The sequence below is a fragment of the Dioscorea cayenensis genome, chromosome 4, assembly GCF_009730915.1.
Source record: "Dioscorea cayenensis subsp. rotundata cultivar TDr96_F1 chromosome 4, TDr96_F1_v2_PseudoChromosome.rev07_lg8_w22 25.fasta, whole genome shotgun sequence".
Classification (NCBI taxonomy): Eukaryota; Viridiplantae; Streptophyta; class Magnoliopsida; order Dioscoreales; family Dioscoreaceae; genus Dioscorea; species Dioscorea cayenensis.
The window spans coordinates 5,674,420-5,692,811 of record NC_052474.1 but is presented as its reverse complement, the minus strand read 5'-3'; the positions used below and the strand labels follow the sequence as shown (position 1 = coordinate 5,692,811).

The 18,392-nt window shown below is 32.0% G+C and overlaps 2 protein-coding genes across 4 annotated transcripts; one reads left to right on the top strand and one right to left on the bottom strand.

Moving 5' to 3' along the window:
- Positions 1 to 356: 356 nt before the first annotated feature.
- LOC120258411 (ELF3-like protein 2) lies at positions 357 to 6,136 on the bottom strand. Of its 3 annotated transcripts, XM_039265799.1 has the most exons (5): positions 5,977 to 6,136; positions 5,312 to 5,888; positions 2,981 to 3,930; positions 1,707 to 1,758; positions 357 to 1,605 (listed from the first exon to the last, which is right to left on the bottom strand). In XM_039265799.1, exons 2-5 carry the CDS (start codon positions 5,540 to 5,542, stop codon positions 592 to 594), a joined length of 2,247 nt encoding a protein of 748 aa, XP_039121733.1. In that variant the 5' UTR covers positions 5,543 to 5,888; positions 5,977 to 6,136; the 3' UTR covers positions 357 to 591. The 3 variants fall into 3 exon arrangements, with proteins under 3 accessions (XP_039121733.1, XP_039121732.1, XP_039121734.1); XM_039265798.1 differs by having other exon boundaries at positions 5,312 to 6,136; XM_039265800.1 differs by having other exon boundaries at positions 5,336 to 6,136.
- An 8,495-nt stretch (positions 6,137 to 14,631) lies between these two features.
- LOC120259233 (transcription factor HEC3-like) lies at positions 14,632 to 16,913 on the top strand. Its single transcript, XM_039266806.1, has 2 exons — positions 14,632 to 14,683; positions 14,808 to 16,913. Exon 2 carries the CDS (start codon positions 14,815 to 14,817, stop codon positions 15,754 to 15,756), a length of 942 nt encoding a protein of 313 aa, XP_039122740.1. The 5' UTR covers positions 14,632 to 14,683; positions 14,808 to 14,814; the 3' UTR covers positions 15,757 to 16,913.
- The last annotated feature ends 1,479 nt before the right edge of the window (positions 16,914 to 18,392 follow it).

Here is an 18,392-nt window from a genome sequence, read left to right as displayed (position 1 = left end):
AAAATCCACTTTAAATAATTATTTAACATTTTAAAAAACAAGTATAATTAAAAATAATAATAATTTTAAGAATAAATAACAGATAATTTCTTTCATTTCCTTAGCCATCCTAAATAAATTTTGGAAAGAAATTTCTTTGTTTTTCTTTAGTTAATGTTCATAATGAGCAAACATATACAGTATGCTCCGTAAGACAAGAGCATATGACCAAAGGAAAAATAAGCCTCTTCATAAAAAAAATATGTCTTTTCATGTAAATTAAAAATACTTAAAACAAACAAATTAACACTCTGTTGATCAAAATCCAGCTCCACTAACATCATGATCATCATCATAATAGTAATAACAAAAGACCATTAAATGTAAACATTGATTTCATTCGAATAAACATGATAACAGAGAGCAGCTATTGTTCAAGTTCTATCTTCAAAGCTTGCATCCACAAATTTAATCAATAGAGCAACAAAGCCTACAAAATATTGATCTCCGGCTCCACACATAACAGAATAATAACATATACATGTAAACAACAAAGATATATCAAAGCCAGTGGATTTCGTCAAAAACAAGAACGCACATACAGTACACGATCTATGAATCATGTTGTTGTCTCCCTTCCTGTATAGATCGGAAAATACGAGCTGCAGACTCAGTTGCAGACCTTGCATTGTGTGGAACAACTTTGATTACGCGTGTTTGATTCGCCTTACCACAAGATGCAGAAGGCTGCCGAGCCGAAATCTCTGATTGTGGTGCGGTTGGGAAAAGGGGCAGCGCGTCTCTTCCATCTGCTTGTGTCTTCTCACAAGGACTGCTGGCGGTGCTCCCCTGCACTCCACTCTCTTTTGATACCTGACCGTGAGCCTTCCAAAGGCGACCTGAAATTGTTTCACTTCTGAGGTTTGAGATGTTGCATGAGCTCTGCTCAGTCTGTCCAGGAGGTCGCGAGCCAACCAATGGGCTTACTTGTTCGACGGCAGAGGGAGACATCATCGGGTTCATGACATGAACTGGGTAAGGAGCCGGGAAGTAGTTTGGAGCCATATGATGATTACCCGAAAGAACACCCATGTTTTGTTGTTGATGAGAGGCAGGGATACCATAAGCCGGATTCATGAAATCTCCGGGAGGTAAGCTCATAGGACAACAGCCTCCATAAACCGGAGGAATAAATCCACCAGGAGGAGGACACGGGCCGGTGTAGGGCTTGTAACAAAGCCCTTCTGAAGGTGACATAACAGGAACTAACCACTGATTTGCGGGCGGGTGGTAGCACCAAGGATTTGGTTTTTGATGATCGAGAGACATAGGGATTGGCATTGGGTTTCCAACATACGGGCCAGTTCTAGGATTCTGAACAGTATGACCTCCGTGGGATCCATCCTCAGTAGAGGGCAAAGGGCGTGCATCAACTGTTTTCTCTGTCGAGCACTCTATTCTTTGGTTCGACTTCTGTAGATCTTTTGGTTGGGTGGCAGCCAGCAGGGGCTTTGGCACAGGTTCATGTTGCAGAATCTTGGCCGGTACTACCTTCTGAGAAGATTTTTTCAGAAATGAACTTTCTTCAAGGAGCATATGTGGTGATGCAGCAATCAACTTCTGAACCTGTTTGAAAAGGAGACAGGCATTAAAACAAGACAATGAGGCTGGCATATCATCTTATACCTATCTGCAGCTTTATTCCAGTTGCGACTGTTGAAACAAACCTTTATTAACCTATGCAGCTCAAACACTTGTATCGCAAAAACCCTCTGCTGACTGCAAAAGAATAAATATTCCGCATTTTATCACAAAAGAGCTTCACTAAGCATATACAATGAGGAAATGTAATACTGTTGATTGTGGTAAGAGTGTTCCAGGTTTTTCGTCTCATTTAATTATTCTTCGTGCTATTGTTATTGCCTTAAAGAAGTAAACAGCTTAATTATATCAGCTTTACACTTATTGGCACCATATATATTTTCTTCTTAGCTTCTGCAGATGGAGATCCATCCAGATTTGAACTGCCATATAACCACAAATTGGGGGGCAGAAAGAGGAAGTGAAGAATGACCTCAATCATTAGGGTTTACTAATTTCAAAAACTATGCATATAATTGCCATTATACAATGGCAATTAGCAACTGCCTAGAAGAAGATTGAGTGATAATAAATATTCAATAATCAAGAATGAAGTCAAAATGGTCGTGGATAATTTAAGAGTCGGATCATTTCAGAAGCAAATTCTACAAGTGCCAAAACAAAAAATTATTAAAAAAGAATAAGATAAGCGCGCCATGAAAATAAACAATTTTTTTCAGGCCTTGCACATAAACTGACTTACTAATTTGAAACATTTTCCCAAATTGGGAATCTTGGGATTGACTATCATGTTACTAGCTGAAAAATTAGCATACTATAGTAATAAAGACAGAAGAAATTGAATCTGAGAACAAGTCAAGCATCATTCAATCTAATTTTCAATACATTACAAAGAGCTAAACTGACATGAAAATCATATCATACTAACAAAATGCATGCAGTACATGGCAGCAATTTTATGACTGCTAAAGGCTGTGAAACTCATTTATCCCTACATCAGTCAGTAATATCAATATGTATGAGTCAGTAATAGCAATACGTTCAGCTAGAAGAACTTGCATTGCAAGCCAAGAAGTAAGTCGATTCTGTTTTAAACCCAAGCAAATTAATCAAATAAGGTTAAATTTTAAGAATAAAGAAGACTAATAATCCTGAAATCTTCAGCCAAATTGGAAGACTAATTACAGGACAAAGAAGACTCCAAGCTGGAAGGTACCATATATAAAGCAAAAAAGGTGTAGACTCGACCAAAAGAATATATATACTATTAGAATAAAAACCATATTGGATCCTTATGGATTTATCATGACTCATGAGTAGAAGCAATAAGCCAGACTGACGGATTGCAACAATATGTACACCAGAGCATGGAAGAAGAAGGTATTAGTATAATACTTACTTGATAATAGCTCTTCTCGCTTTCCAGAAGTGCTTTGGACCAATAATCCCAACAACATCATCAGGAGATATCTCCATTCCTGAAATAGAATCTACCATGGAGGAGTCAGAGGTGTCATCATTTCCTTCTGCATCTCCCATTGCTGGTGAACCACTTGGCTTAGCATTAATTTCTGGATTTTGTTTCTCACCCACCTTCAGAAATTGACTGTTGGCATCAACCAATGCTCTTAAACAAGATTCATTTTTAGCTCTTAAAACCTCCTCATTTAAGCACTTAGATCCAGCAGAAGCACTACCACCACAAGTTTCTTGGCCTTGTACTGCAGTTTCATGACACGAACTCTCAAAAACATTTACGGCCTTTGAGTGATCTGAAGATGCCTTGGGAGAATGTGATAATCCCACAAGGCTTTCTCTGGCTACTATGTGGCCTACAGCCCTCTGATTAGGTTCATTGATTACTAAGTCTTCATTTTTCTCTTTCTCATTTATACTAGAAAGTTTGCTCTGTTCCATGGCTTTGCCATAAGACTTTGAGATCTGAACTGAAGAATTGGAAGTGGAGAAACTTTTTTGTTGAGCCTTAGAACAAATGGAAATACCTTTTTCTGTTTCAAGCACGGGTGTATCTTTGTTTGAACATGTAGCATTTCCAGGTTGAACAAATGTAGGAACCCTGAAATCATCATCATCATCAATTGCATTCCCACTAGACTTCTTTCCATAAGGGCACTGTCGTTGATGAAGTGAACTACACTCAGCAGGTGATCCTGTGGCAGCCAAAAATCTTTCATTTGCAGGCCTTGCGGATCTGCTTTCTGATTGAAGCCTAGAGGCATTATTATTTATTCCACCAGACGAACGAGAGTGAACCCTCTCCGCTGAATGGGCAGGTGTGTGAGGAGGCATGTAAAATGAAGGAAAACCATTCCTTTCATGTCCATAACCCTATAACCAAAAGAAAAAGGGTATCATCTTCAATGATCACAAATACTGGGTTTACCATGAAGTTATGTCGAACAAAACATTTCAGTTGCATAGAATTATCTGCAATTTAGCATCAACCAAAGCAAAGGTAATAAAAAATAAAAGGAATATAACGTTTATCATGCTGTTCCTAATAAGCAAAGAAACTAATATCCAAGCAAAGAAGAAGAGGACAAAGATCTGACAAAACAAAGCCATAAGATAACCATGGATATTTAGCATGAAACGTCAAGAAAAGCATAAACAAGAATGAAATGAGGCATTGCAGTTAGCCATGGCCCATGGATAATTACCATATAAAGTAAAGAAAAGCATAAACAAGACTGAAATGGGGCATTGCGATGTGCGCTAGTTGGGAAAGTGAAAAACACATGGAAATCACATTTGTTCCTAGCAGCGATATTCTTAGTTATTTGATTTGCCTAATATTTAGAAAATTCCAACATGCCTTTATGACGAGCTAGAAACAATAATTTGTTTCAAGGCAAATCATAAAGAAACTGTTTTTATGTCAATGAAAAAGTGTATTATAAAGTTAGGCACTATTCTAATGTCCATTTGACAATTTGCATTTCAGCATCTCATTCCACCAAGCCATGCTGTCTTCATGATATTGTGCTGGGAAAGTCCCTTAATAGCACAGGCAAAAGACCTACAAGGAGACCACTTGGACCTTTATGGCACAATAACAGGATGCCATCTCAATCAAAACATGTAACAAATAAATCAATGCTTTATATTCTTCCCCAATCCAAAATAAACAAAAAAAAAGCTTCTTATGGTTCTTGTCATGCGATAAATTCTAGGATTTAGTTGATTGTGAAATCTTTTGGAAGTTTAGAGGATAGTAAAATATGTAACTGATCACAAGTAACATTTAAATGAACTCAAACTATCTCAAAAACCAAACAATTTAAACCAGGATAAAGGCACGCATCAAAAGAGTTACCACATTTCTTTGCTTGAAAAGAGTCATGATATTCTTGTGTCTAACTTCGATCAATAGTAGCAATAGTCTGATACACTGATCCATATATAATTGAATAATACCATGATCCTGATTCCCATTAACATTCGACACTCAATATTGCAATTTGTCAATCAATCAGATAACATCACCACTGCTACTGAGATGAATCACACGGAGGAAAAAGAGGAAGCAAGCATAACGCGAAATTAAGCTCGACAATTCAACTAAATGAATAATCCAAATTATCAACCTGTCATTCAGCTAAAAAAAAAAACTCTGCAAACAATCATACAATTTGTAAACTAATCCTTAGAACCAACAACAGAAAATACAATTGAACAACGAAAGAAAGAAGGCCATAAACAGATCAACCTGACTCAATGATGTAGAAGGAACCTGCAAGCCACCATTCTGAGGTGGAAGAGGCCGTGAAGGAGCTGGCACTGGTGCAGAGCTGAATCTCTGGGATGGTATACTGAGCTGCTCATAGAGCGCCATCTTGTTCCTTGGAGGAGCTCTGGGGCCTCCTTTATCAGCATCATTGACATGCAACCTGGGAAACAATGGTCCCACTATCTTCTCCTCTTCTTTCCCCCCTTTCATCTTCTTCAACTCAATCACTCAGCCTCACAACAAAAACCAATCACAACAACAAATCACTCCACAACGCTGCAAACAAGATCCTCTAAATCCCATACCCAACACCAAAACCTAAGTCAATCCCCTCCAGAGATCCAATACCACAAAAACAATAAAAACAACTCCTCAATCACAGCAAAGCAACACTCCAGATTCCAGATCAAACCTCAAAGCTCTAAACTTTCCCAACCCAACAATCTCTAGAATCAAAATTCCAAAACACGCCGCCACAATTGTGAAGAAACCCCCAAAACCAAGACGAAAGATCCAACCTTTCCACCAAAAAACCAACCTTTCAATCAACTCTCAGCTAGCAAAGAGAAAATTTCCAGAAAATTCACTCAGAACCACAACCCTTCCTCATTCTAACAAAAAAATGCGCAGAAGAAGACGAATACCTCACCACAAAAAGGGGCAATCCAAACCAATCGCTAAGCAGAATCATCAAGAGGAGAGCCGCGAGAAGAAGGGGAGAGGGAGAGAGAGGAGAGAAGAAGCGGGGGCCAGTGAGAGAGCAGGGAAAGATAGATTCGATAAAGAGAAGAGGGGGTGGGCGAGAGAGAGAGAGAATAGAGGGAGGAGGAAGAATAGGGCATACCATGGAAAAGTGTTGAGCTTTTGTGGGGCCCATTTGATAGCTTTTTTTCTTGGCTTGGCACAAGTGCTTCCTCTGACGTGGCAACCCCATCTTGGTTCGATCATCACCCTTTTCTTGCTTGGATCCACTTCCATCGATTTTGGATGTCATTCACTTCGCCATATTTTTTTTTTAAATGACTATTTGATTTTATATATATATATATATATATATATTAGATCTCTTTAAGAGCAGTGAGTTTGAATCCTTACTAATGCAACGTGAGCAAGTAAAGGATGCAGATGCTACAGAGATCAGTTTTTCATGTGTGCTCATTCTTTATCTATGACAGATATATATTTATTAAAAAAAAATATTATTATTATTAAATTACTCTTATGTTCATGATTAAAGGTTATAATTTATTCATATTTATTAAAAAATATAATAAATTTGTTTATTGCCATGAGAAAATTATTTATACATGACTATAAAATTTGTAATTAGTAATATTCCTCATAATAATCATATTTGTTTGTATGTCCCTTACAAAAGATTTTTATTTTTTTTAATAAAATAATAACTTAAAAGTCTTAAGAAAATATAACTTGATTTTTTTATTCTTTTAAATTTGATTTTTAGTTAAAAAATGAAAAATAAACATTTTTAAAAAATAGTGATATGATTTATGTATTGAAATTAAAATATTATGATGTAATTTATGATGTGAGTTGGATGGTAATTTAGTTTTGTTTAAGTAAATAGGAATAAAAGGGTTGGATTTGGAATCAGATATGATTTTTGGCCATTTGGTGGTGGGGTTGGATCTTTATTTGATGCTCAGAGTACGATGGTGAGAGATTTATAGCTACCCACCGTGATGTGATGATTTGATATAATTTATAAAATTTTACGGAGATTTGGTTCATGGTACATTACCACATAATTAAAATTGCTGTAATAATGAAATCAAAAATATTATATAGCTATAAATATTGTGATAATTTATAATAATTATGTTTGATTGGAAACTCATATAACATAGTAATCAATTTGGTAATATTTAAATTTTTTAAAATACCTTTGTATGTATAATTTTGAGTAAGTTTAAATTTAAAGTAAAATAAAATTTGCAATCAAAATAATTAAATTATGACATCAAATGTTAATATTTGCATATTTTTTCTAAAATACTTTATATCTAGAATTTTGAATAAATGGAAAGTTTAGATAAAATAAAATTTTTAGGTGAAAAAAATTAATTATAATATAAAAAATTAAAATTTTGAAATTAAAGATATTTCTAAACTAACATTATCCAAAATTAAATTTTAAAGTATGCAATCTATGAAAATTAATATTTTTTAAAATAAAAAATATATTTGTCTAAAAATAATTTTAGATTATCACCCACTTGATAATTTAACATAACTATCTGTTTCTGTTTGGGTGGTAATGAGATTACTGAGTTCTTTAATAATATTTCAAGATTAATAATCACAGATTACCATCAATATCACCACTGTCACTAATCCAAAAATGGTAATATTTTCATATTACCCAGTAAAATCGGGTAATGTGAAAACATTATCTCAAACTAAACATCTCCTCAAGTTAATGTCAAGAAATTTATGGGCATTATGGGTGAATGGCTAAACAATACCTACCCTATTTTATAATTGAAGGGTTTTGAACACCAAATTCTCAATTTACAATACAAAAGATCATATGTGAAAAGTTTGTGTGAGAACACTGAGAAGCACTTCTCCCCTCCATGATTATATGGCAAAAAAAAATTTATCTCTCAAGGATATGCAAAACCACTATAATTGGTGCACCTTCACAAATATTATGACTTATTAAGTTCGTCATTTTCATAAAAATTAATAAATAAATATATCCATTTTCATGAATATATAAATGATTATTTGGATTAATTAGGCTTATTAAATGGGAGGTGAAGTATACTTTTGTTTGTTTAGTAAGTGTGACTGTGAGTATATAGCTTAATTTTATTATTATTAAAAAAAATCAACAAATCAACATCAAAATATTTTTGGTGTTTTACAATATCAGGAGAGTTTATATTAAAATATTACAAATATTATGTCCCAAAAAATCTTCATTATTAGTAATTTAGTATTAAAAAAATTTATGTTCCCAAATGGTCCAAATATTAAAAAAATAATTTACCCTTTTCTGTCACTATTTAATGATTGTGGCAAATGTGATATTAGATGTGGACATGGGCCGGTTAACCAGGCCCGACGGGCCTGACCTGCTGGATCCGGTTCACCGATCCATCAACCCGGACTCGGCTCGGCTGGGTGTAGAACCTGCAGGACCGGGTTGGCCCGTCGGACCCAGCGAGTCCGGGTCACAGGAAGTCTGGCCCGGAACCGGCCCGGCTTCAACGTTGACCCGGTGGTCCGGGCTGGCCCGTGGGTTGGGCCCGGCGGGCCGGCCAGTTGGCCCACCTAAAAAAAAATTTAAAAATTTAAAAAAAAAAATCAGAAAATTCAGAAAAAATAGCAAAAAAATCATAAAATTTCTGAAAATTCAGGAAAAAATTAGAAATTTTTCTAAAAAAAAAAATAAATCAATTAAGACCCAAAAAATTAAGACCACAAGTTTCCAAATAATAAGAGATGTCCCACGTATATACTTTAAAAATTTTTAAATTACTACTAAATTTGAAAAATAAATGACACTTTGACTTAATCCGCTTACTTGTCGAATCGAGTTGCTCACGTATCCTCCCAGGGTGTGAGAGGAATCAAAAGCCCACGTTGTTCTTTTCGTATCATAGAACCCGATCACCTATTATTCAAAAGATATTCTTTTTTCTTAATATATTTTTTTTATAAATTGATATACATAATTTAAAAAAACATTTTTTTTGTAATTTTATTTTTTTATTTTATAAATTGAAAACAAAAATAATCTAATATATATGTGACAAATAAGAGTCCCCTTTATTTAAGAGAATTTAACAATGTGCAGTAGTGTAGGACTTAGTCTTTATGAGTCAAAAAGACGATTAACAAAAATAATTATTTTTTAAAAAAAATATTTATGAAAATTTATTGTTTGATACTTTGATATTTTACAGATTGATTTATATAATTTTTTAATTTATTATATGGTCTCTTAATTTTTTATAAACTAAATATATATGTAAAATATTTTGATCCATATCCTACATCTATCTATATATAAGTTTTTCCAATAAATATTAAAAACAAATTGTAGCTCAAGTGGTTCGGTTAATTAGTATTTGGAGCAACCCGCCCATAATCGGCCCATCTACAGTACGGGCAGGGCCGGCTTGCCTGATTGCCCGTGCCCACCTTTAGTGATATAACTTAGGAGACTTCAAAAATAATTTACCAATAGGTCACCACTATGAGCATCTCCAATGCTGTTTCAATTTTGGAGCAAATCTGGAGATTTGATTTGGCGCCAGGTGTGCTCCAACCATGCACTAAACCCTGTGCGAAATCCAAGATTAGCTACAGTGATGAGTGATTATTTGCGCGTTGCCAGCTTTATTTTTACCATTTTTGTTTTTCTGTTTTCATTTTTGTTTTTTATTTTTTTTTGTTTTTTTGGTTTTTCTATTTTATTTTGTTTTGTTTTTCTGTTTTTTATTTTTTTTTCTTTTTCTTTTTATTTATAATTTCATATTTTAATCAAATTAATAATTTTTATAATTTAAGTTTATATTTTAAAATTGATTAAATTGGTTGACGGTAGAAATATATAAATTGTGAAGTGGGAAGAATATTTTTAAAATATTCTGTTTTAGAGCTATAGTGAGAATTTTTCACACCCCTTAGTATATATTTAATCAGTATATATTTAAGTATATATATATGAAAAATTAATGTTTGGTTCGGAAGAGATCATGGAAGTTATAAATTTAATGTGATAATTAAATAATCTACACTCTTTAAATGATTTATTATATAATAAAAACCAGGTTTCTATATTGGTAATATATGTAAAATCATATTGACAAAGTTTTTTTTTTAATATATTTTTTTAATTAAATATTTGTATGGTATTAAAAAATAATGACTTGAAAAACTAATAAATCATGGTAACAGAGCAAGCCGAACAAATGTCAAGGAAAAGAAACCATGAAAGTCAGCACATTTTATATTGAAAATAAATATATATCATGTGGTGCATGGTGTCAATACTTTTGTCCAATATTAAATCCACTGAATTAGATATAAATGAATTCATGTTTAAATAGGTTTGACTTTTCTTAATATTACACAATAAATTGCAATATTAAATCATGATAACTTGACTAATTTGTTCATTTGCTGTAAGTAATGTACTGTTTTTAATTAGATTGATGGACAACATATTTCTTAGAACTTTTTAATAACCAAACATCAAAGTAAAGATTTTGTCCAAATAATGTACTATTGTCAAGACTTTATTGCAAATGTGTTATGCTTATGATTATTAAAATTCAGTAGTTATTTCTTATATAACACTTGTAAAAAATATTTTAATAGTTTGAGTGAAAATAAAGAAATTATATAAAATAAATTTTATAGAAATAACTCTCTCAAACTTTAGATATTTATCTTATATTAATTAAATTATACTAGAAAACCACTTGGAGTTGGTCAAGTAATAAAGATTTAAGTCACTTAAGTAAATAGTTTTGGATCTGTTAAAAATATTTGTAGAAGTCTATTCATTTATAAAGCACACAACAATATATCATGCCACTTTGTGAATCAATGGAAAACACACAAAATTATTAATTTAATTAAAAGTAATTTATGTAATGTGCTAGTTGTTAAATTGGGTGAAACCGGGTTTGTTAAATTAATCAAACTCAAATCAAGTATATCACCAATTCATTCAATTCATTCTAATATATATATATATATATTTGTTACGATAATAATCCCTCATCAATTAATTGAAACAAATGATATGATAAATATTTTTTTAGAAAATTATGAACTTTTCATTCTTCCCATAAAAACTATACTACATATCACATGCGGTTTACCACTTCATTTTCTATTGTATTATTTTCAAACCTTTTTTATTACGCAAGCCTATAAGTTTTTTATGAAAATCCTGAAATAATTTTAGTTGGTAGAAAGAATATCATCTAGTTATTTCACTTTATACAGCAACCTTCCATCATTTTGAATCTAGAATTTTATTGTAAGAATAAATCAATCTTTTTATCATAGTTAACCAGTTAAAACCATTAAAACAAAATAAAGTTTTAAAAAAACATGATGTTTTGGACACATGAAAAATAGAGGGAATGGATTGGGTCATGAAGATAAGACTTGAGAGTAGCTTTGGTCACTTTCCCAGTATTTTAATTGCCCTAATGTTAAATGGGCCAACCCATTTTGAGCCCATTATCTTTTTGAGCTAATGATCAACCCAACCCATAAACAAATGCATAAAAACACGAATGAAAGAAATAATAATGTGAAACATAAATATAGGTAAAACCAATTCTAATTAGGTAGAGAGTTAATGAGGCTTCAATGCATTTGAAGTAAAGTTACTTTAAAACTTAATTATATATATATATATATATATATATATATATATATATATATATATATATATATATATATATTTCAATAAAATTATTTTCAAATGAATTTTAAATTGAACTAAGCCAAATTTAAATTATTGAACCAATTGATAGTTCAAAGAATTGCATGATTGAAAACCAAAATAAATGAAAATTTAAATGTTTATGTGTATTGTGTTTGTGAAGTTCATTGAACCTTTGCATCAAAAGCCAAAAGTTCTCCCAAATGGGACCAAACAAAGCATACACAATTTGAAAGTTGCCTCATGTGCCATGTCCAATACTTTCATCCACATTTGATTTTATAATATATTATATTTATATATTGGTTTTTTTGTCTGTATACCTAAAAATTCACTTAATTGCATGTAAATACCTTTTAACAATACCAAATGCTATTTGCACCTTTTTAAATTTTGATTTGTTTGCTTATACATACACAATTAAACATATTATTATATATTAAATGACCAAAAAACCTGTATATATATACCTTAAAATTTCTAATAGTTATTAAATTTATATTTGTGTATTTATGCAACTAAAAAAATAATTTATTTTATACATTATATTTGAATCTTGAAAATATTTAATGGTGATTAAGTCCAAACTTGTGGCACAAATATCCTTAAACAAATTAAGCTGGTTTTATCATTGCATCTAAATAACAATTGACATTGTCATGAATAGTTTATGAATTCAAATAAATTTCTGTTTTTATTATTATAAAAAAATCAATATTAGTTTCATTCCTAAATTAAGAACCAAATATAAAAAGGAAAAAACAAATTTCCTTTTTTGAACTCAACCCATTCTTATTCTACAATGAAACATTGACTTATGAAATTTGAATTAATGAATAAAAAATACAACCTGTAATTTGAATTTATAATTTAGAAAGAAATGAACAACTAAAAGAGATTTGACTGATATACAACATTATTTCTCATATTAAGTTCACATAGAAAATATAGTTAGGATAAGGATTGGTGGTTATGTTTATGACATCACTAAAATGTTGCAAAGTTTTTCTACATTTTCTCATCATTCACTTCAAAATATATTAAAAAAATAATTTGGAAAAAAAAAGTGAAAGAAAATGAATTATCGCACCAAAATTAATAATAATTTTGTTGAATTTAATTTGATGTCACACTCTAGAAGAGCAAAGTATTCTAATGATGAAATTCCAAACATATATATATAAAATAAGATTGGATGAAACTCATGTATGTATGAGAGTCAATAAAAGATGTTTAGGATAAACATAGGATGATATAATAAATAAATGAGTGCAAATTTCAATGGCAATATTATCTTATGTTTTTTTTTCTTTATGTTGCTTTAATAATTAGTACTGTTTGTTTGCATAATATTTTAATGAATAGATGCAAATGTTTGTTACTTTTTGTAATGTGTCAGTCCAAAATAGCTTGTGTCTCACTCATCTCTTCAACATACCATTCTTTCTTTACTCTTGTTTTTATCCAAAGGAACCTTTCTTTATTTGTCACTTTAGTTTTAATTTAAATACATACTCCCAAACATCCTCTCTCTCTCTATATATGTTATATTATTCAAGAGAACAAAGTATGTATGATTTTGAGAGGAAGTTTAAAGAAATCCATGGTATCTTGAGATGCAGTGTTTCCAAGTTCACAAAAGAGCAATATTTATTTATTTTTTATTAGTTATGAATATGGTTGAATTTGTATCAATATTTATTTATATTAGATTTTGGATATTGGTTTCTTTTTGCAATACAAGTTTGGCACTGGTAACTAATAAAATTAATAAAAAAATTTACTTTTATTTATAAACTCTAATGGTGGAGAGATATAAAAACAATTGTTTTATTTTATAAATATCGACAAACAATAGATTAAAACCTTCGATTTCTGATTTGGAAAAAAATGAATTACCAACTCCACTTTTATAGTATACTCCCAAGTAATTTACAAAAAAGCAATTTTAATAATAACAAAAACACAAATAATTTAGAAAAGTCTCTAATCTTGTTATTATTATCTTTGATTTAATCAAAATTATCAAAATATCAAATTTCAGCTGTTTGCCTGTTTCCCAAGATTATCACTTGAATCCATTTACAGTATAAACCCATGGGTTGTATATATATTAACAAATAAACACACACCATATATATAAGAAGAGAAACTAATTTGATCAAATCTTTTGAGTTTCTCTTTGTCACTCCTAATACTTTACTTCTTTCTCTCCATTTTTAGATTAAATTTAACTAATTAATTAACCATAGTTCCTTCTCTCTCTCTCTCTCTCTTTCTTTCTCTGAAAATGTCGGCAATGGCACAAGAATACAAGAGATCTAAGTGGATGGGACCATCAATTCATAAATATAGTATATATATACACACAACATTAATCAAACAATGAAAACAAGCTTAATTATATATATATATATAGAAATATATATTATAAGTAATAATAATAATAATGAATAATTAAAAAAAAAAAGGGCGGAGAAGAATGAGAGTGTGGAGACAACTAAAAGAGGGTGGCACTGATGACTACTGTTGAATTAAGCTCTCCACTACTAGTCTACTACTACTTCTCTCTCAACTTGGCAGATGAAGAATAAGTATAATAGAAACAACCAAAATAGCATTGCAGGCCTTTCTCCAAACTCTAATATTCAATCCCTTCTCTTCTGAACTCTCATATGCTTCCCATCTTCTCCCTCTCCATTTTATTTTTTAACTATATTTCTCTCATCAACACTTGTCACTTTTTCCTTAAAGTACCACCTTTCCATTCATCCCTTTCTTTTATATATATATATATATATATATATATATATATATGTACATACACCACCACATATATACTTCATTTCCTCTCATCTCACCATCACCACCTTCTCAATTTCTCTAAGGCAATTTCTCTCATTAATACAAAGGTAATTATCTATCTATCTATCTATCTATCTATCTATCTATCTATGATAAATATATATATATATATATAGATATGGAGTTTTTTTTTTTGTAAATTTATTTGAACTTAATTTGTTTGTTTTGTAGGAGTTCAATGGAATATGGATATTTGGATGAGATCTCCATACCACCATGGTTATGGAGTGATGATCAGCATATTGTTCAAGATGAGATCTCCATTTCAGGTTCAAGTGATCACAAGGTTGATTTTGATGAAGCTTTGTTTATTCCATGGGGAGATCATCAAGCTCTTTCTTCATCAACCAACTCATTTGATGGTTTGAATTTCATACAAAGTTTCAACTCATTCCAAGACTTACAACCCATTAACAATAACAACAACAACAACAACAACAACAACAACAATATCCGGCGAGACGACAACCGAGCTCCACCGATGATGACGATGAATAACAATACTACTAATCATCGTAACTTGACTTCAAGCTGCAGTAACATGTCTTCCGGCGAGTCGTCAGAGGCGAACTACAGCCACAACATCAAAAATAGTTGCTCACAAGAGACGGCAATGACGACAAACAACAAGAGATCGAGCTTTCGAATAATCTTCGGAGGAGAGTCATCGAGGCCGGCCAAGAAGGCAAAGACGGAGAAGTACTTATCGAGCATCGACTTTCAAGAGAATAATACTTATGAGCCGGACACAGAAGCAATAGCACAGGTAAAGGAGATGATATACAAAGCGGCAGCGATGAGGCCGGTGAACTTTGGGATTGAAGAAGCAGTGGAGAAGCCAAAGAGGAAGAATGTGAGGATATCTAGTGATCCACAAACAGTGGCAGCAAGGCATAGAAGAGAAAGGATAAGTGAGAGACTTAGGGTTCTTCAAAGGTTGGTGCCAGGTGGGAGTAAGATGGACACTGCTTCAATGCTTGATGAGGCTGCAAACTATCTCAAGTTCTTGAAATCTCAAGTCATTGCCTTAGAAACCCTAGGTAAGAGTCATATTCAAACTATGAACACCATGAACACCAACCCTTCCACTTCTATAAGTTATCCATTTTGCAAACACTAACCTTATAATATGTAAAATTAACCTTCACAAACTCTAAACCCTTGCAATGTCTTTTGATCATTAGAGCAGTTTGTTTGTGGGTTAGGGTTACCATTTTTCTTTGACCATGAACATTACTTTCACTTTCAAAACCCTAATTAACCCTAGAGAAAAATGGTTAAAAAAAAAAAAAGGTAAAACTTTAGCTCAAAAGGTTGCATCATTGCTAGATAATTAGTTGCAGTTCTTTTGGGTTTAATTAGGGGTTACCATTTCTTAAAAAAGAAAAAAAAAACCATAATTCAAAAGCATTATTAGAAAGGTACTTAGAAAGAAGACTCTGATGAGATGATCATCATCATCATCAACTAATTAGCCACCTTTTTGGCATGCAAATCTCTAGCTCTTTTGATGTCCCCTCTGTACCAAAACCATTATCATTTCCTCTATCATGACTTTGAACCAAAAGGAACCCTAATCTAAAGCTACTTTTCCTTTCTCTTTCTCTCTCACACACACATAGATAGAGAGAACTCAAAGATCATTGGATTATGATTACATCCTTTATGTGTTTTCAGAGCACCTTAAAGCTTGAAAGAATACTTTGAAGTGCTAACTATTATTCTCTCTTGTCTTCTTGGCCGGCCTTGGATATTGTACCATTTTGTACTCCTTTTTTCTCTCTCTCTCTCCATATATACAACTTTGGTTCTCTCTCTCTTTCTATATATCTAAAACTAAAAGTGCTCTGAAAAGGTAGCTTTATTCTCAAAGAGTGGTAAGACCAAGAGCCAAAGAGGGACATTCTCTTAAGACTAAGATATATGGGTGAGCATGAGTGGCAGAGGAGTTTGTCCCCTTGATTCAAGCCAAGGCGTGCCCTTGAGAAAACCGCCAACTTGTGTGGTTCGCACGTGTGTATCAGTGTATGCGTGTGTGAGTGTGTGAAGGAAAAAGACTTTTGTACCATTTGTTAGTTTTTTTTTTTCCTTTATAACAGACTTGATATGTCATCAGTATTTTTGGAGATTTTGTATGTATGGGTGGGCGTCATCTACTCTCAATCCATGTAACCAACTCTTGCTTCTCTGTTCTCTCTCTCTCTCTCTCTCTCTTGAATGGTTTCCTTTTTTCTTTGCCTTTAATTAAAAAAAGGGGCAATCATGCAATGAAATCAAAGGTGGTTTTCTTTTGCTATGTCATGTTTTTCCAAAGTCTACATTTGTTTGTTGCTCAGCTATACTATTGTTTTCAAGTATAATATAAATAATAAAATGAATTATTATACAACATAAATAAGTTTAGAAACCTACAAAATTGTTTTTTTTTTTTTTAAATGTGGAGTAAGATTCAAACCTTCAAGTTTGAGTTCAAAGGGAGAATGAAGTAACTAGCTACTTTTTTAAGAAAGAATAAAGTAACCAACTACTCTATTAAAAAGTGGCTAAACTTAATCGGTATTCTTGTTTTTACCTTCTTATTTTACCCTGTATGATAAAGAAAGAGAAGCAAAATTACTAAGATTGCATTCAACAAGCAATGCTATTATTACTAACTACATTTCCCAACTGAAATGTCATCATCTCAAGAAGGAAATTTATTTAAAAATATACTATATATATATAACAGCAATGATTCTAGATGGGTTAGATACAATTCCATCTCTGACTCATGAGTCATCTCTATCTAGCCTTCTCCAATGCTGCTCTGGTATCAATAATCAATCAATCTTCACACAGTTGTACGCTGGCGTACAATCAGACATACATTTTTGTTGCTTTCAAGCAAAGAAACTATGGCCAGAGTCATTCTAAAAGTTTGGGACAATGATTTTTCAATACATATAAAATTTATATATATATATATATATATATTTCTACAAATTCAAACTATTCTTTCTATATTTTTCCAACTTAATAAAAAGTAGACACACAGGAAAACCATTGTCTTAGGGCATAACTATGGAGCAGGAAGCCAAGTGAAGAATGAAGAAATGAATGAATGAAATGGTCCAGAGATGCAGGAGCAAACAGCATCACATGATGATGGGACACATTTTGTACCAACATTAAAAAACTTGGAAGCTTTGAGAACAAGAACAAAATGAGAGAAAAAAATAAAGATATTCCAAAACATAGAGACCCACAGCAAGGATTGAATGCAATGGATCAACAGATCTCAGATCATTCTCACCCGTTCTGGCCAATCAATCATGTTGTTGTTAAATAGACTTGATTCATTGAATGGAACAGCGACCTGAACTTTGTATACTCAATTAACTGATGTGACCTGAGATCTTTAATAAGGATGTCCTAAATCAAGTGATGAAAAGTTAAGGCACATAAACAAACATCATATAAATCAAGGATGTCTTACCTAATGAATAAAAACAAGAGAAATTTTGGAAAATTTTATAATCTTAATTTCAAGCTAAATAACTGAGAACCTTAAACATGACAATCAAGTTCAGTCTTGAGCTTGATTTGAGGCCAAGCTTTTTCAAACCAAAGCTTGATGAAGTATGTTCCATGGTAACTAAGTAGTATAGATATACATACAAAGCTTGAAGTTGACACTAGATAGCTATACGGATTTGTTTTGGCTATAATATACCTCAATGAAAGCACATAGTAAATGTGATAGAGTGCGCGCGTGCA